Source organism: Loxodonta africana, chromosome 10 (genome assembly GCF_030014295.1).
Source record: "Loxodonta africana isolate mLoxAfr1 chromosome 10, mLoxAfr1.hap2, whole genome shotgun sequence".
NCBI lineage: Eukaryota > Metazoa > Chordata > Mammalia > Proboscidea > Elephantidae > Loxodonta > Loxodonta africana.
In genome coordinates, this window is record NC_087351.1 from 103,582,344 (window position 1) to 103,601,953 (window position 19,610).

Sequence of the window (19,610 nt, forward strand, 5' to 3'; positions counted from 1 at the left end):
TCGGCCCGCAGGGGACTCCAAGGCGAGCAGGACCCGGCTGGCCGGCTCCGGCGGTCGGAGATGTTGGGGTGTATGTGCGGTTACACAGGGTGGGGGTGGGGCTGGGGGCTGGGGCGCACGGCCTCCCCACGCAGGGCCACGCCCAGGCCGGGGCTGTGCAGGCATTCGCTCCCCGCGGCGAGGACCCCTCGGCGCACCTGCCCGGCCACCGCTCGCCCCGCGCCGAGTTCCCCCCGACCCCCTCCCCGGCCTCGGCCTGCAGCAGCGGGCGCGCAGGAGGCGGCGGGAGAGCGGGCGCGCCGGGGGCGGGGCCAGGCGGGCGAGGCCCGGCCGCCGCAGCGCGGCGCTGAGCTGGGCGGCTGCGACCGCGGCGGAGGGATACGGCGCGCCTTATATATACCGCGGGGCGCAGGCTCGCGCTTCGGCAGTGCTGCTAGGAGTCTCGCGGACGCGGCGGTGTTACTCCCAGTCGGCAGCGGCGCAGGCGGCGGCGGCACAGCGCGCACCGCACCCGGCGCCTTAGCAGTAGCAGCAGCAGCAGCGGCCGCCGCAGAAGCAGCAGAGGCACCCCCGCCGTCACAGCCCCTGTGCTGGTGCAGCCACCCTCGCTCCTTGTGCGCTTCCTCTCTTCGCTAGCACCATGGTAGGTCGCGAGTGGCAGGCACCGGCGCAGCAACTGCCCATGCTTTTCCCTTCCTAGGTTTTTTTATTTTATAATTTGTGAGGGTTTTTCCCTGTTTTCCGGGTGTTACGCAGCAGCTGCGGATGAGAAGAATGCATTTCAGAATTGCATCTTGGTTTCCTGGGTCGGGGATCCTCATTTAAATTGCGGTCTCGTTCCCCTCGGAGCTGGTCTCGGCCGTGGGCTGGCGGCGCCAGCGCTCGGGCCGCAGCTGCACCAGGGCCTTCCGCATCCACTCCCCCCAGCCCCGCACCCACTGCCTACAGCGTGCCGCACCCGGCTTCCCGCAGCGCCGAGCCCCGGCGGGGCCCCAAGGGCGGGGAGTCCGGGCGGGGCCGGGCACAGGCCCCTCACCCCCGGCCCGAGGAGGCGGGGCGGCGGACCGCGGAGAATGAATGGGTTGGGGCGAGCCGGTGGCGCACATTGCCGGGGCAGGAGCAGGGGGTGGGGTGCTGTCGGCGTCCCCCCCCCCCCCCCGGCTGCCTCCGCGGGGCGCCTTCCTCGCGCTGCGCTCCCCTCCTCCCGGGGGGCGCGGCGCAGGCGTGGGCTGGGAAGGAAGGAGCCGGGAAGGGTGGGGTGGGGGCAGGAAGGCGAAGGGTGGGGGGCGGAGAGGGCGGAAGCGCGGGCCGGCCGCTCTGCTCCCGGGCGGGGCCCTGCGGCGTTGCCAGCCTCCGGTCTCCCCGTTTCGCAGCCCCCCACTCGATGCAGCAGTGCGGGCGCGCGAGCCGCGGAGCCCAGGAGGCCCTCCCGCGGGAGGCGCCCCGCTCGCGCTAATTGGGGCGGAGGGGGCGGGGGAGGAGGGAGCTGGCTCTCGGCGCGGTTTCCATTAGAGACGCGAAGTTTCTGCTCCGGGAGGAGGCGGCGCGCCGGGCTTGCAGCCGGGGGAGCAGCCCCGGGTGGGAGGTGGGGGCGCCCTTGGCCCCCCGCCCGCCTCTTGCCCCGGATGCAAGCGGGAGTGGGGGCTACCACGCCCCCTGCCCTCGGGGCACGCACCCTTGCCCTGCCCGGTGCCTGGCCTTCCTCCCGGATCCGCGCCACTTCCCAGTCCGCAGGGAGATGCCCTCCACGGTTTCCGCCTTCTCTGCAGCTTTTAGATGGCCACATGCGGCCGTGCGCCTCCCTGGGTGTTTTCCACAGCCCCCTTCCTGCCTCGCCGGCCCGGTTTTTGGCCTGCGGGGTGGGGTGATGGCTCCTAGCCGGGTTAGGGAGCACCTTTGTCCTCTAAGTCAGGACGATTTGGGGGGTTGGGGTTAGTCGTCGAGGAAGGCGGATGCTGAGTTGGGACTGTTCTACCCAGTAAGGTGACAGTTTCTCTTGCGAGGTGTGGCATCGCTTCCTGTTGTACAAGACAGACGTCTCTCTGGCGTTACATAAATCATCGTGGTTCCTCCATATGATCTAAAGAAAACCAGCTTGCGGTGATTGGGATAGAAAGGAAGGGATAGAAAGTTTTTTTCCCTGACATTAATATGTTGGGGTAACAATTCCTATTGTGAAAATTTCCGTTTTCACATGTCACCAGCTTTGTATTAGGGCTTTGTAACCGACTTCATTAGGCGTTCTTCCTTAAAAACCAAAATACTTGTTAGCTCTCCTTGAGATCTGAATTCCTCTGGCTGAAGGCACAGGTTCACTGTTGCAGAGACCACATAACAAGTGAGAATTCACCTTCGTGGCCATTACCAGCTTGGGCAGAGTGTTATGAGCAGTACTTGTGCTGTTCTTAAGGTGAGGAGGGTCAGTAGTCTCCAACAGGTAGTTCCTTCCTCCCTTCCAGAAAAGAGAGGGGCATGGTCTCAGTAATTGTTGAATAGCTTTGTGTGTGCTTAGTTTTTGCATTTTCGGAGCAGCTCGGTTTTAAGATTTCTAGTTTGGCTTCTGAATCACAGGGTAGTTTGACCAAGGACATTAGCCATTGTAAACGGTAGGCTTTTAACAAATAACTGCGTAATTTAAATGATTGGAAAGCATTTATTACATGGAAATGAAGTTGGTGGAGTAACCCACTGCTATATACTTATTTTTTCCACTTAATTGTATCTCATAAAATGGATCTAAAAGCTTGTTAATCCACCTCAGTGCCATTACATAATGTCAGTTTGGAGATCTGGAGCGCCGGCAGCAATGCGCAAGGTGTGCTAAAAGCCTGACCCTGGATGAGATCCCGGTGGCCAATCCTGGTGGCTGACTGCGGTGGTGGCGGGGCAGGCTGGGTCCCTTCTTGGATGCAAGCAGGGACTGCGGCGGCGTTGCTGGTGCAGTAGGTGGCGCTCTTTCTCAGAGTCTGCCTCTGCAGCCAGTGCCACCGGGCCTTTTGCCACTAGAGGTGCCATTTTTCAAATGATGGACTGACCCCTCCTAGTTGGACTGGGGCAAAGCTCTGAGCTGTAGGCCCAGAAAAGAAAACCTGAAGCAGCAGTTGCTGCCGCCTCCTTTCTTTTTGTAATAGCATAAAGGGCTCTCTTTATTCTAATTGTTTTTACTAAATGACATAGCTGAAGTTCTCAAAGGTTTTTTTTTGTTTTTTTTTTTTGGATTTTTGAAAGCGTACAACGTTAAAAGTATAATGTTGATCTCAACCATACTGTCAGGGACTGAATTACAGTCTTTCCTTTCTCCGTGTAGGCCGATCAGCTGACCGAAGAACAGATTGCTGGTGAGTAGGTGACTCCCAGGAGTGCCCAGAAGGCCGGAACTAGGCGCTGACTTAGTTTTGGTGACGCCTCTTCCCCTCCCCCCACAAGAGCCTGAGTAGATGTTTTAAGAATTTAGTCAAATGAAAACAATAAGAAATAATTCAGGTGAGGTGTTACTCTTCCCTGCCAAACTTCAGCGATAATAACGTGAAAGGAAGTGGAACTAAGACTGTCCACTCAGTACAGCGCTGCAATTGCACCGTGCCTGCTTACTCAAAAATTTGCTTTAAAATTCTTTTGCTGCAGGTTTTTTAGTAACCCCCCATGAAAACTTGTCCTTCCTATCCTAAAATTAAGGGACATGGGTGTTAGGACCATTGCCATAAGCTGGGAAGGGAGCTACGTTAATGTAGATTTTAGCTTTTACCGTTCTCTGGAATGCTTGTTTTGAGAGAGTTTCTCTTTATGAAACCAGAAGTGCCTCTAAAGTATTCTACCACTGTGTCGAGAGAACACACAGGTTACCTGGGAAGGCACATTGTGAGTAACCTTTTCATGTTGCTAGGAAACAGTGAGTTCTTATGGCTGCAGAAATCTAACAGGAAAGAACCTTTAGGGAACACGTGGACCTGTCTTCACATGTGATTGGACTTAAGACTAATTAAATCATATTTGAGCTTAGCCTTTAGAAATGAGAGACTGTAGTGTGTCTTTATAGAGTTGGTCATCAAGAACAGTGTTTGATTTGTGGGCTGTTTATTGAAGGCCAGTCCGACAGGACTCCTGAGGTCTTTATTTCAGTAACTGTAAAGACCAAGCAGTTTCTGATAACTTGCCCAACTTGGATGGCTTGCTTTGGCAGTCCCCAGGGAAATGTATATTGTGGCCGTTTGGAATAAAGACTTCTGTTCTAAAGGGTAAACTTTTGTTTTCAGAATTCAAGGAAGCTTTCTCCCTATTCGATAAAGATGGTGACGGCACCATCACAACAAAGGAACTTGGAACTGTCATGAGGTCACTGGGTCAGAACCCCACAGAAGCTGAATTACAGGATATGATCAATGAAGTGGACGCTGATGGTAAGGCTTTAGAACTGTGAATGTGAGCAAGTATTGTGTAATTCAAGTTCATACGTGTTACAAGATTGTCTTTCAGGTCCCCAGAGCAAAGCAAATGTGCAAAGATCCTTTCTGTGGTTGCCTTACGGCCACTGACAATTAAAACAGAAGCTTATGGGCCTGCCCTTGGCTCAGCTCACTGTCCAGAACATTTCCTGGATTGGATCACTGTATTGTTCTTTAGTACTTGCCGTGACTTACAGCTCAGTCTTTATCAACTGGCCCATGAGTCTGCGCTGAGGCCTGTGGGGGAAAGAAAAATAAGTAGCCACAGATCAGTTTTTCAGAAAGCTTATTGTCTATTAGGAGGAGGACCCCACGTGAAGTGGGTGAAGAGCGCTCTTAGAAGTTAACACGCAGCTGAGTGCAGTGTGAGCTGCAGACGTGCCATTGACCAGTTTTGAGGCTCACGCAAAGTTTGGAGGTGGAGTGTGTGATGACCGTAGAGAGCAGACGTACAGAACTAAAGCAGAAGGGGAAGCTGCAGGAGGTGTGCAGAGCTGGAGTGAGCACGCGGTAGCGCCCGTGGCATTGGTCACCTATTCAGCAGCCCTTTTGCTCATTTCCTTCAATAAACACTTTTTGAGTACCCCCCACGTCTACCTGTAAATCATGTATACGCCACCATAATACATTATAAAACATGATTTTTGAAAGAAAAGCTAAAAAACTTAAGCATTTTAGATCTAGACTGTACTTTCTAGATAACTGACTTGATAGTAGCCATTTAAGGATATACTGTAAGGAGGTTTAGTAGAAATACATATATTTAGTCACATACATTCAGAAGCCCAAGGGTTTCAATTAAGCTTTTTGGCAAAAGTTTCAGCCCATTTGAGCTACTTGTGAAGATTTTCATTCTTTAATTCTTAAATTATTTTAGAAAAAGAGACTGTCGTTCTCTCTATTTTGACTGTCAAGGGAATGTGGGATGGCCCCTCCTGTTTTCTGTAAACCCCGGGTAACTGGCATAGACTAGAGAGGTGTGTGAGGCCCTCAGGTTGTGTGGAACCAAGTGGGAGTTGTACCAGGCTGCAGAATCCAGTGTTTGTAATGAATAGATAAAACAGGAACTAAGGACATCGCTGAAGATGTCACTTCAGTTAATTTATTTTGTCTTGCATGAGTAATAGTAACGCTTTAACATTTGGGAGGCCGGAAGGACTTGAGGGGACCTTTAAGTTGTTTTGATTTTAAGGCACTGGTGAGATGAGTAACTTAACCTAAGGCTTTGTTTTTCCCAATTCTGTTGTCAAGTAATTCAGGTTACCCTGTTGATCTAGGGGCTCATCTTTATGATTTTCCTCTAACTCTTGGTTGTAGAGAAGGAGTTGTTTGGAATACTGGCTATAGAAGGTTGTTCTGACACAGTTTTGTGTTAGTGGCCCGAACTGTGAAACCACATGGCTTTAATGGGGCATAAAGAAACTTGAGTTGGGGGAGAAAACAATTTAGTGACTTACTGTGCCGTGGCTGAGAAATGTCCTTCTAAGACTTCACAGCCCGTGGCATAACAAAGTCAGTTTACTCTCTCATAATCCTTTCCTCTCCGGAAACATTTTTTATAAACTTGCCACCCAAAGGTAGGCCTTCTAGGCCATTAGCCTCGTTAGCCACTGCGGAGTAAGACCCGAGGGAGCGCGCTAGCTTAGGGGAGGGCACCTGCCAGTGCCTCAGTCCACCTGGAAAGGTCCAGCCTGTGGTGCTGCGCGCACCGTTGCCCTTGGACTGCACCGCCTGCAGTGGTCACGAGTCTAGGGGCGCCGTTTCTTTTGCATCATAAAATGCTTCCCTGGGTACTGATTTTTACGTAGAATCCCATGAAATTTCCGAGAGATAGTGAACATTTTAAACCTACAAAAACGGCAGTTTTACATGGTTCAACTTCATAAAATAATTTGCCACTTTCTTCAAGAAGTGCTTAGTATCTTACACAGCGGTTCTAAAATTCTTACTGAGAGTAGCATTCCCGGAGTGCTTATTTTACATGAGCTTTTTGTTTTTTAATTCGAGGTAATGGCACCATTGACTTCCCGGAATTTTTGACTATGATGGCTAGAAAAATGAAAGACACAGACAGCGAGGAAGAAATCCGCGAGGCATTCCGAGTCTTTGACAAGGTAATCTTGCATCTGTGTTGCAGACAGTACACAAGCACAGCTTTTTGGCCATTAGTTCTAAAAGCTGTAATAGTCTGTTAGAGGCAGAACACCTGCCCTGACCGCCTGAGCCTCTGAAGTCTCACTTTCCAATATCCTTACCTATTGTCAGTAACTTTATCGATAGTGAAATTTTGAACCAAGTCTCTTGATTGTCACTGTGTCTGTTGGCTTTCCAATATCCCCCATGTATTCTGTGTTAGCTGCCTGTGTGCATGTAGTAGGTGGAGGTGGGGAACTGGAGATCCGAGAATTGTGGGCAGGAGCAGAGTCGGCAGTTGCTTGAGCAGGCTTAATTAAGTAAAAGAAAAGAGTTACTTGGCGCGCTGAACCACCTTCCATAACCGAAGAATTGCTGATTGTTCACAGGATGGCAATGGCTACATCAGCGCGGCAGAGCTACGTCACGTCATGACAAACTTAGGAGAAAAACTAACAGATGAAGAAGTAGATGAAATGATCAGAGAAGCAGACATTGATGGCGACGGGCAAGTCAACTATGAAGGTAAAACACTACATTCTTGAGCTGAGTATTTAGGAGACTTGCCTTTAGGCTCTAGAAACAATCTAATTGCATCACTAGATGTTCACTGACTTCATTGTATGCAGAGCAGAGCTGTTCATTCAAACTGCTTTTGAAGATAACCAAACGTTACGATTGTTTGTCTTTTCAGAATTCGTACAGATGATGACTGCAAAATGAAGACCTGCTTTCAGCTCCTTTTTCCCCCCCTCTAGAAGAATCAAATTGAATCTTTTACTTATACCTCTTGCAAAAAAAAAAAAAAAAAGTTCATTTATTCATTCTGTTTCTGTATAGCAAAACCGAATGTCAGAAGTACCTTCTGTCCACGCACATACACACACACACACAATCTGCATGTATTGGTTGGTGGTCGTGTCCCCTAAAGATCAAGCTACACCTCAGTTTGACAATATAAATACTTGTTCTATTCCTTAAAGGTGAGGAAGCACTTAGTGGACTCCTTAAAGTTCCATCTGCTGGTGATGAACACACCGTTTGGGCTGGCCAGTTTTTCATGCATGCAGCTTGACGATTGAGCACAGTCAGGCATTTGTATTAAAAACGAAAAATGCAAAAACAAACTCAAAACCTGTCCAGATGGGTTCTAGTTCACTTTGTTAGTATAAACCGTGGCTGGTTTACTGAGAACACACATTTGTGATTCGTTTACCTCGGGGTGATGTGCAGAGAAATGGGTGAGGGATGACCTGGTGAGACATAGCCCTACTGGTAGGACGGTCCTCTTGTACTCCCGTGTGCTCCGACCCATGGCAGTGGTGACACACGCTGGCAGCATGCCTGCCTCTGTATGCTGGTTTACCGTCTGCATTGTGCTAGAGTGACCCAGGTGTCAGTCTGTCACCATCCACACAAATTTTTACAAAAGAAACCTTGACCGAGGGAGCATCTTTGGACTCTCTGTTTTAAAAACCTCCTGAACCGTGGCTTGGAGCCAGCAGAGTGGGCTGGGCTGTGGACTCCAGCACAACCATCAACATTGCTGTTCAAGAAATGACAATTTACGTCCATTCCAAGTTGTAAATGGTAGTTTTTTTTTTTTTTTTTTTCCAATAAAAGACCATTAACTTAAAGTCGTGTTAAATGCTTTGTAAAGCTGAGATCTAAACGGGGACAGGGGAGTTGGAGGGGAGGCCAATGTGTAGTTAAATGCCCATAGCCCAGCATTGGGCTCCCCTCCCTCCAAAGGAACCAACCAAGGGGCCCAAGACCTTGCCTAAAACCAAGCAGATACCGATGGCTTCATCCCATTTACAGACATGTAGTTCTAGTTGCTTTTTCACTGGGCTTGGGGGAGGCAAATGATAGTAACTTTTAATGACCTCTTCAGGCAACAGCGCTCTTATGATGGAAAGAAAAAACACACTTCTCTTAAGCATGTATTTTTAGGGGTTCTTGGTTGTGCTGCTGATTACCTGTTTCATGTAACTACTGGAGACCATCTGTGCAAGAGACGTGATTTAGTGCGTCTGTAACTCAGTCCTCGCTGTGTGTGGTAGAAGCAGTAGTCACTTCTAAGCCAGTCTCTTCATGCCTAAAAGATACTACCAGTCACCTTTTGATCCATGACTATACTTAAACTTTTTTTCTTGTAAGTTGACTTTGCTTTTTTCCCTTAAGTGAAACTAATGCTAGCCTTCAGCTTGAGAGAATTGCAGTCCAGAGTGAATTTTGTGTCTAATTATAAACCTGTAATCCAAACTAAGGGATGCCGGTACTGGTCCTTGTGGTGGGATTGGCCTATTGAAAAAGCCCGTTTAAAGATGTCAAAAAATTTTTTTTGAAACGAAGGCCGCGTGTGCGTTTTTTCTGAGTGTTAACTGGTTGTATCTTATTAGCAAGGAGATTGGAGTCTGTGTGGGTGGTTTTAATTTGCCAGAGAACAGTGGCAGGCTGCTTAGGAGCAGGAAGCTCTTGGCAGCCAGCTGGGTGCATCCGGAACTGATCTGTCGCGCCCCCTGGCTTCTCCCTCTCCTACTCCCTGTCTTTCTGGTATTTTGCAGCTTGTTAGGTTTTTTGCCAGAGGGGTGGGTAAGAGCAGTGGAGAGGGGACACTGCCCATCTGCTTCTGCGACTGGTGCTTGGACTGGGGAGAGGTTGATCCTAGGAACTAAGGGCAGACCTTCATTCTTCCCTGACTGAAGGAACACCTAAGACTACGTTGGTGTTTCTCTTCTTTTGGTGAGATAGAAGGAGTGGGGCTCCAGGAATGTCTGCAGGAGACCTTTGAATGAGTTCATGACCTGGATGTTTCTCAGGGGGGCTGTGCTCAATGAGCTCTCAGTAATTTTAAAGGGGGGGAGGGATTGATTGATCTAAAAAATTTAATCTTTTACCAAGTCTCTTTTTAGAAGCTGGGTGGACTCCATTTTATGGTTCAACAGCCTATCCTAAGGACTACCTTTGAAACCAGATTCTTGGGTGGCCTGGATCCTCCAGAAACCTTTCCCCAGGGAACTCTTGAGTGCCCGTTTGGTGCATAGGTGAGGCAGAGCCTTGGTACTTTCCCCTGACATTTGGGGGGACAACTAGCCCTGGGGTTGGGTGTTGGCAGTCTGCATCAGTTTGTGAGAAGAAATAGCAGGATGTTGGGCAGTACTCAATGTTGGTTGGCACCTTCCTCGTCACCCTCCTGTAAACTCTTGCCCCTACTTCTAACTGTTCTATAAATATATACATACATTTATATACACGAAGTGACTAGTTCAACTGGCATCCCGCTTTAGCCTGAGACTTCCCATAAAAAAAAAACCCTCTGAGTACTTGGCAAACGCTTTCATAGTTTTGTTCTCCGTCTGTTTGGGGTAGGTATTGAGCAAGGCAAATGTATCTTGACATTTCAGATGGGCTTCCGACGCCCTGTTGTCAAGGAAGGTTTTTTCTGATTTTTTTTTTTGGACAAATGAATTTTTGCACACTTTTAATTGGCGTCTTTCGGCAACTTAAACCCATTGGAAATTTGCTCTTGTACATATTTTTATATTCTCTTTATAAATGCATGTCTGATTGTACTTGTACCAATATTGTAACGAACAGCTGTCCATTCGGCCTCGTGCTGCGGTGTCAACGACAGAGGAATAGTGTATTCTCAGCCTCTTGGCATACTGGGAACATTATCTTAACCACCGAATGTAAATTTGGTCGCAACTGCTCTTCATTCATTCGATTACTTCAAATATTTGAATTGCTTATTGTATATCCTCACTGGAAACCCTGGTGGTGCAGTGGTTAAGTGCTACGGCTGCTAACCAAGGGGCCGGTGGTTGAAATCCACCAGGCGCTCCTTGGAAACTATGGGGCAGTTCTACTCTGTCCTATAGGGTCGCTATGAGTCGGAATCGACTCGACGGCACTGGGTTTGGTTTGGTTCTTTGGGTAGCCTCACTACATTTACCCTTCAGGCAGTGACTAGATTCCACTGCTGTGTCTTATTAATCTCTCCCTTCACCTGGTAGTTGCGATTTTTATCCCTTGAAGTTGTAGGAGACAGAGATTCTTCGCTGTCTGTCTGTACCCCTTGGAGGAAGAAGGTAGCAGCACAGGTGGAGTGTGTGTTCTTTCTCCAAATCGCTTATACTGTTCATTAAACACCTCTGTAGCAGAGATGGTGGCAGTTCTTTTGTTACGGAGGTTGCCCTTCACCATGGCTATTTGACGACGAGATGTACTTGAATGTTTCTGTAAATTTTGAGATGAACTGTTTTTGGAGATTTAACCACCTCTCTGATGGGGGACCAACTCTATGGAAATTGTAAATAAGTTTTATTTATAAACCTGGCACTGTATTCAATAAACATTTCTGCAGCCTTTCATCTCTAACTGCGAACCGTGTAGGTTTTTAGTTTGCATAGCTCTCGATCCCTTTTACTCTCTGAACAAGATGGACCTGTCCGCGGATGTAATTCCACCTGGACTGTGGTGTAGAGGCGAGAGTGAGAGGCCAGAAGTACCAGAGACACGTCCACTACAGCCTTAGTTGTAAGTAGCTAGGAGTGTTAATAAACGGAAAAAAAAAAAAAAAAAACCAAACCTGTTGCCCTCAAGTGGATTCCCCCTCACAGCGAGTGTTAATAGCTGACATGTTAACCCAATGTCTTGACCTATGAATGTGTCCATGCTTGCTTTATGCAGAAAGTTTACACCATAAAAGGATTCATTTCCCATTGACCTCAGTGTTACTGCAAGTCTTTTGAGGAATTGTGTGAACAAATATACTTTTTTTAAATAAGAAAGGCATTTCAAATTATATAAGAGCATCCCTTTGCAACGGCAAGAGCCAGTCAGCTGAGGAACCGGGTGAGAGGCAACATCCATTCAGAGCCTTGGAGCTGAAACCTTCTCATGAATCAGCACTGCCCCAGACCTAGTTCCTAGATGAGGACTTCTGGCAGGAAAGACCACCCCCTTGCCGCCATCTGTTTCCAGACAGATCTTTCCCAGACTGCCTCACCCATTTCCTTTCCCACTCTGCACAGAAGCTTAAAAGAAGGGGCACGATCACAGGGTAATCACCTGCTGTGACCAGACCCCTTGGGACACATCTCCAGGGGGTGTTTAAATAGCTCCTCCTGTCTACAGGGGCTGGAACTGCAGTACAAGGACGTGGGCACTGCCAGAGTCCTCAGACTTAGGCCTGGCTTCCAGTTTTGGTTCTGACTGTCTGTAGCCCCAGGTGTGTTTTTTACCCCTTGTGGGCCTTAGTTTCCTTGGAAAAATAAGATACCTTCTACCTGTGGCTTCCTAGGATTCTGAGCAAGTTGGCTTGGCATCACTTGTTTAAATTGATTGAAAATGCAGCGTAAAGGGTGGGAGGCAAAGTAGCATAGGGGTGCTGTGTGTCTGGGGATGACAAATGGAGTTAAGATGTCAGCAGCTCTATATTGGGTGCTTGCTATTAAGACTGATGTAATACTGGAACGTGGGTCAGAGAAACTGATGATTAAGTGACTTCGCCCTTATCCCAGGATGGAAATAGGAAGCTACCACTGGGCCTGGGAGAGATTCAGTCCAAGTGACAACGTCATCTGGTTTTTCATTAGCTCTGCTTCAGAAAAAAAAGTGCACACACACACACACATTTCAGATTTGAGCTGAACTTCCTTAGGCACTGGGGGCCGAGCACCCAGTGACTGAGGACGCCTTAGAAGGAAGTCAAGCTTACGGTAATTTTTTATAGCTTGGAGCTTGGTGCTTCTCTCCCTCTGTCAAGGAGTGGGAGGAGTTAGCTCATCGTCGTGTCCCCCCCCCGCCCTCCCCAGCACTGTGTCTCAAGCTTATTGAGAGGCCCCGGTGAGATGGCTGGCTTTCCCATCTTGTTGACAATTCCTGAATTGAGGTTTACAAAAAAAAAAAAGTGATAGTTTCTTCTGTAAGAATGATTTCTGTTCTGCCTGTGTGTCAGCACCTTTTGGGGTGAGTATGTATTTACACATTCAGAGACTATTTCAAATGTCAGATTTTGAAGTTTTATTTTCACTTTTACAAAGATGAAGGGGAAAATCCAGAGTCTCCTCCTATAGTAAGATAATTTCTTGAACGTTTTGTTACAACATAATCTCTTAATTCCTGGCTGCCTGTAAGCATGCATGTACAGTTTGCTCTTGCCTTTCTTCCCCTTTTGAAGCCTTTGTATAGCCTTAAAGTTGTGATTTTTTTTTTTTTAAAGTTACCACGTTTATAGTAAGCCAACTGATAGCAGAATCAAGATTTGAGATAGTGGACCATAAGCACTCTTCTAAAAATTGAAACTAAATAATTATAAAATAATACCTTAGTTGAAAAGGTAGGTCAAAAGATACGTGTTGTAGGTCAGACTCCCTCCCAGCACAAGTATCCATATCTGGTGATTCTGGAACTTTCTGGAATAGTTCCAATAGCAAGAAGTTTGCTTTCTCAACAAGGAGCCCATTCCCATTCTTGCAAAAGTATTTTTCTGATTCTAAAAGGAATGCTGTTTATATTGTATAAAATTTGTGATATTGAATGAACCCACTACCTATAAACTGTGGTTAACATTCCAGAATTTTCCTGATCATATGGGTGCAGAGGTAGTTTATAAAATTAGGATATTAGTGTATGTATAATTTTTTATTAAGCATAATATTCTTTGTTATATACAACTACATATATCATGTGTATTTGGAGCCTTGGCGGTGCGGTGGTTAAGAGCTATGGCTGCTAACCAAAAGGTCAGCAGTTCAAATCCACCAGCCATTCCTTGGGAATCCTATGGGGCAGTTCTACTTTGTCCTATAGGGTCATTATGAGTCAGAATCAACTCGACAATGGTTTTTTTTTTTTTTTTTTGAATGTGTGTGTCTTTATACTCTTGTTTTTCTTAGGACATATTTCAAAAACCATAAAATTTACCATTTTAAAGTGTATAATTCAGTGGCTTCACCCCTGTCACCACTAATTCCCAAACATTTTCAACACCCCAAAAGAAACCCTGTATCCATTAGCAGTCACTCCCATTCCCTGTTCCCTCCGGCCCCTGACAACCATGAATCTACTTTCTATCCCTGGATCTGTGGAGTCTGGACACATCATACAAATGGAATCATATATGCCATATTTTTTTCCTCCTTTTTATCACTTTTTATACTGTGAGCATTTCTCCATATATTTAAATTCTTGAATGCAGTTTTCAGGAGCTGACCGTATTAATATGGCATAATTTAACCAATCCCTTAATAAAGGCCATTTGGCACATTCCATTTTGGACAGTTCTGTGAGAACTTTCTTATATAGGTTGAAATCTGCATATATGAAAACGCTTGCACACATCCCTCAAGTCTTCTCCAGGTTTAACATTTGCCCACCCCCGCCTTGTTAAGCATATAACCATACTTTGAGAAGCAACAACAAGATCCGCCCTCCTTTTTTAACCACTTGTTATAGGAACCAGCAAAACATAGTACAATTTATCCAGGTTCTGTATTTAAACAAATCTGCGTTCAAATTCCGGCTTCCCAAGTGGTGTGACCTCTGGCAAGTGACAACTCTCTGAGTGTCTTCATCTGTGAAACAGGAAAGCCCTCTCTTCACGAGGTGGTTGTAAGAGTAAATGAGATGATGGAAACCCTCTAGCATAGTGGCAAGCTCATGGAAGGCGCTTAAACACGTTGTCTTCTTATGTCCTGCAATATGAATTCTAGTACCACGGAAGTAAATGAAGCTAGTTTTACAGTTACTTCGGTTGGTTTGATCCGACTCATGTTGGTTCTTGGGAGTTGCCATTTCCTTTCTTCTTTAGCACACAAACCTGTTTAAGCATCTACTCCTCATCCTTCTGGAAATCATCGCGGCAGTTGCCCCCTGGAGCTCATGGGCAGGGCTGCTGGGCCCTCTGCCAGGCCAGGCCTGGAGCTTCTCCTGGCGCTCCCCCTTGGCGCACCGCATGGGAGGCATCTGCAGCATCTTTGGACACTTGTAGGCTTCTTATCCTCTGGAGAATGATGGCGGTCCCATTCCTGTTAGAAGGTCAGTCCCTTTATTAGAGGTACCTGCCCAAGTGCAAGAGAGGTCAGTGGTTAGGCCCACTCTTCATTCTCTGTTAACATCCCACAATATGCCTCTTCTGGGAGCCCTGTCGTTATGTCCGTGTCTGACTAGTTCTTGAGATGCTCCCAGCCGGCAGCCAGGAGCCCGTCTTTTAGTATGGCTGGATCTGGTTCAAACACTTCCAACACCATAGGAAGTGAAGACATCTGGTCACGTCTCACCTCCTCTCTTCCAAAGTCTGGACCTTCAACAGGAAGATGTGATACAATACCCCTGGTCTCGAGATCTTCTAATTCCAACTCAAGGTCAAAGTTACTCAGAGACACCTTCACCTATGTTGCCTCCCCAAACCCCAGAAGTGGGGGATGACTGAATGGTTAGCTAAGCCTTAGTGGGATGTTCCCCTTTGATGGGTTCTGAAAGAGAGCTCACGGTATGGATACAGCTGTTCACACAGGGCAAATCTCTTTAACTCAGCCTTGCAAGTGACCGCCCAGCCTTCCTATCCAAGCTGCCACCTGTAACAAGGAAGGAATTCAGAATGTACTTTTTTTTGTTGTTTGTTTCCTGCTGGGAGGGTCAGCTGATTAAAGGAAAAAGAATGTGAGATTTTTTTATTCTCAGGTTTGATACCCACTATATTCAGAGCTCTGAATTAGAGGATTTCAAAATATTGGACAGCATGGTCTCTACCTTTCGAGGAGCTTTTGCCTGCTTTGGGTAGCGACAACATTATTAAATACAGTTGACAAGCAACATGCCAGTGAAATAATATATATCAAATTGAGCACGTGAGAACTGATGCAAACATAGCATAAAAATGTACAAAGCAAGAATTGACAACCACAAGAATAATAAACCCATCATCACAGAGATGTTAACGTACTTCTCCCTGTAACTGAGAAATCAAGCAGACAATAGAAGATTTCAACCACACAATTAACACGTTTGACTTCATGGATATGTGTAGAACATTGCATCCAGCAATTAGAGAATTTGCATTTTTAAGTACAGATGGAGCATTTATTAAGACTGACCATATATTAGATCATAAAGTAAATCTCAACAAATATGAAAAATTTTAAAATCATATTGGCCATGTTATCTGACAACAGTGCAATGGATAGAAGCTAATTCCAAAGTCACAACTTTAAAACTGCCCATTTGTTTTGAAAATTAAAGTTCACTTTTAATAACACATGGGCCTAAGAAGAAATCATAATGAAAAATAGAAAATGTTTAGAACTGAATGGAAACAAAAATTTTACGTTTCAAAACTATGGGATACAGCTTAAGTAGTACTTTAGACATTGATAGCCTTAAAATGCTTATAATGGGAAAAAGAAAGGCTGAAAATAAATATGCTAAACATCCAAGTTCAGTTAGAAAAAGAATAGACTAAGTCCAAAGAAAGTAGAAGGGTACCATTAAAGATAGCCATATGTTGTTGTTGTTGGGTGCCACTGAATCGATTCCGACTCATAGCGACCCTGTGCACAACAGAATGAATCACTGCCTGGTCCTGAGCCATCCTTACAATCGTTGTTACGCTTGAGCTCATTGTTGCAGCCACTGTGTCAGTCCACCTCATTGAGGGTCTTCCTCTTTTCCGCTGACCCTGTACTGTACCAAGCATGATGTCCGTCTCCAGGGACTGATCCCTCCTGACAACATGTCCAAAGTATGTAAGACGCAGTCTCACCATCCTTGTTTCTGAGGAGCATTCTGGTTGTACTTCTTCTCAGACAAATTTGTTCGTTCTTTTGGCAGTCCATGGTATATTCAGTATTCTTCATCAACACCACAATTCAAAGGCGTCAACTCTTCTTCGGTCTTCCTTATTCATTGTCCAGCTTTCACATGCATATGATGCAATTGAAAATACCATGGCTTGGGTCAGGCGCACCTTAGTCTTCAAGGTGACATCTTTGCTCTTCCACACTTTAAAGAGGTCCTTTGCAGCAGATTTACCCAAATGCAATGCGTCTTTTGATATCTTGACTGCTGCTTCCATGGCTGTTGATTGTGGATCCAAGTAAAATGAAATCCTTGACAACTTCAATCTTTTCTCCCTTTATTATGATGTTGCTCATTGGTCCAGTTATGAGGATTTTTGTTTTCTTTATGTTGAGGTGCAATCCAAACTGAAGGCTGTGGTCTTTGATCTTCATTAGTAAGTGCTTCAGGTCCTCTTCACTTTCAGCAAGCAAGGTTGTATCATCAGCATAACGCAAGTTGTTAATGAGTCTTCCTACAATCCTGATGCCCCGTTCTTCTTCATATAGTCCAGCTTCTTGAATTATTTGCTCAGCATACAGATTGAATAGGTATGGTGAAATGATACAACCCTGATGCACACCTTTCCTGACTTTAAACCAATCAGTATCCCCTTGTTCTGTACGAACAACCCGCTCTTGATCTATGTACAGGTTACTCATGAGCACAATTAAGTGTTCTGGAATTCCCATTCTTCACAGTGTTATCCATAGTTTGTTATGCTCCACACAGTCAAATGCCTTTGCATAGCCAATAAAACATAGGTAAACATCCTTCTGGTATTCTCTGCTTTCAGCCAGGATCCATCTGACATCAGCAATGATATCCCTGGTTCCACGTTCTCTTCTGAAACTAGCCTGAATTTCTGGCAGTTCCCTGTCGATATACTGCTATAGCCGTTTTTGAATGATCTTCAGCAAAATTTTGCTTGCATGTGATATTAATGATAAAAAAATTTGTTCTATAATTTCCACATTCGGTTGGCTCACCTTTCTTGGGAATAGGCATAAATATGGATCTCTTCCAGTCAGTTGGCCAGGAAGCTGTCTTCCATATTTCTTGGCATAGACGAGTGAACACCTCCAGCGCTGCATCTGTTTGTTGAAACATCTCAATTGATATTCCATCAATTCCTGGAGCCCTGTTTTTCGCCAATGCCTTCAGAGCTGCTTGGACTTCTTCCTTCAGTACCATCGGTTCCTGATCATATGCCATCTCTTGAAATGTTTGAACATTGATTAATTCTTTTTGGTATAATGACTCTGTGTATTCTTTCCATCTTATTTTGATGCTTTCTGCGTCATTTAATGTTTTCCCCATGGAATCCTTCACTATTGCAGCTCGAGGCTTGAATTTTTTCTTCAGTTCTTTCAGCTTGAGAAACGCCGAGCGTGTTCTTCCCTTTTGGTTTTCCATCTCCATTCTTTGCACGTCATTATAATACTTTACTTTGTCTTCTCAAGCCACCCTTTGAAATATTCTGCTCAGTTCTTTTACTTCATCAATTCCTTTTGCTTTAGCTGCTCGATGATCGAGAGCAAGTTTCAGAGCCTTTTCTGACACCCATCTTGGTCTTTTCTTTCTTTCCTGTCTTTTCACTGACCTCTTGCTTTCTTCATATATGATGTCCTTGATGTCATTCCACAACTTGTCTGGTCTTTGGTCACTAGTGTTCAATGTGTCAAATCTATTCTTCAGATGGTCTCTAGATTCAAGTGAGATATACTCAAGGTCATATTTTGGCTCTCATGGACTTGCTCTGATTTTCTTCAGTTTCTGCTTGAACTTGCATATGAGCAATTGATGGTCTGTTCCACAGTTGGCCCCTTGCCTTGTTCTGACTGATGATATTGAGCTTTTCCATCATCTCTTTTCACAGATGTAGTCAATTTGATTTCTGTGTGTTCCATCTGGCAAGGTCCATGTGTATAGTCGCCGTTTATGTCGGTGAAAGAAGGTATTTGCAATGAAGAAGTGGTTGGTCTTGCAAAATTCTATCATTCGATCTCCGGCATTGTTTCTATCACCAAGGGCATTGTTTCCATCACCAAGGGCATTGTTTCCAACTACTGATCCTTCTTCTTTGTTTCTAACTTTCGCATTCCAATCGCCAGTAATTATCAATGCATCTTGATTGCATGTTCGATCAATTTCAGACTGCAGCAGCTGATAAAAATCTTCTATTTCTTCATCTTTGGCACTTGTGGTCTTTGGGTAAATTTGAATAATAGTTGTATTAACTGGTTTTCCTTGTAGGCGTATGGATATTATTCTATCACTGACAGCGTTGTACTTCAGGATACATCTTGAAACGTTCTTTTTGACGATGAATGCAACACCATTCCTCTTTGAGTTGTCATTCCCAGCATAGTAGACTGTATGATTGTCCAATTCAAAATGGCCAATACCAGTCCATTTCAGCTGACTAATGCCTAGGATATGGATGTTTATGTGTTCCATTTTATTTTTTACAATTTCCAATTTTCCTAGATTCATACTTCGTACATTCCAGGTTCTGACTATTAATGGATGTTTGCAGCTGTTTCTTCTCATTTTGAGTCGTGCCGTATCAGCAAATGAAGGTCCCAAAAGCTTTACTCCATCCACATCATTAAGGTTAACTCTACTTTGAGGAGGCAGCTCTTCCCCAGTCATCTTTTGAGTGCCTTCCAACCTGGGGGGCTCATCTTCCAGCACTATATCAGACAATGTTCTCCTGCTATTCATAAGTTTTTCACTGGCTCATGCTTTTCAGAAATAGACTGCTGGGTCCTTCTTTCTAGTCTGTCTTAGTCTGGAAGCTCAGCTGAAACCTGTCCTCCATGGGTGACCCTGCTGGTATCTGAATACCAGTGGCATAGTTTCCAGCATCACAGCAACATGCAAGCCCCCATAGTGCAAGAAACTGATGGACACGTTGGGGAGATAGCCATATACATTAACAGAATAGGAAAAAAAAAATACAATAAAGAAGATAAACAAACATAAAAAGTTGGCTCTTTGAAAAGATTATTCAACATACTTCAGGCAACACTTATGAAAAAAAGTTAGGAATGAAACCAAAATCAAAGTGAAACCTGTTGCCATCAAGTCAATTCTGACTCATAGTGACCCTGTAGGACAAAGTAGAACTGCCCCACAGGGTTTCCAAGGCTGTAATCTTTATGTAAGCAGACTGCCACATCTTTCTCC

The 19,610-nt window shown here is 45.6% G+C and overlaps 1 protein-coding gene across 1 annotated transcript; it reads left to right on the plus strand.

Moving 5' to 3' along the window:
* Nucleotides 1–459: 459 nt before the first annotated feature.
* On the plus strand, nucleotides 460–11,193 carry CALM1 (calmodulin 1). Its single transcript, XM_003408819.4, has 6 exons — nucleotides 460–643; nucleotides 3,308–3,338; nucleotides 4,254–4,397; nucleotides 6,450–6,556; nucleotides 6,965–7,100; nucleotides 7,270–11,193. Exons 1-6 carry the CDS (start codon nucleotides 641–643, stop codon nucleotides 7,296–7,298), a joined length of 450 nt encoding a protein of 149 aa, XP_003408867.1. The 5' UTR covers nucleotides 460–640; the 3' UTR covers nucleotides 7,299–11,193.
* The last annotated feature ends 8,417 nt before the right edge of the window (nucleotides 11,194–19,610 follow it).

Bases quoted from the DNA above. Each gene is read 5' to 3' on its own strand.
- CALM1 (XM_003408819.4), top strand. The intron at 4,398-6,449 runs GTAAGGCTTTAG...TTTTAATTCGAG, and splicing joins CAATGAAGTGGACGCTGATG to GTAATGGCACCATTGACTTC. The intron at 7,101-7,269 runs GTAAAACACTAC...TTGTCTTTTCAG, and splicing joins CGGGCAAGTCAACTATGAAG to AATTCGTACAGATGATGACT.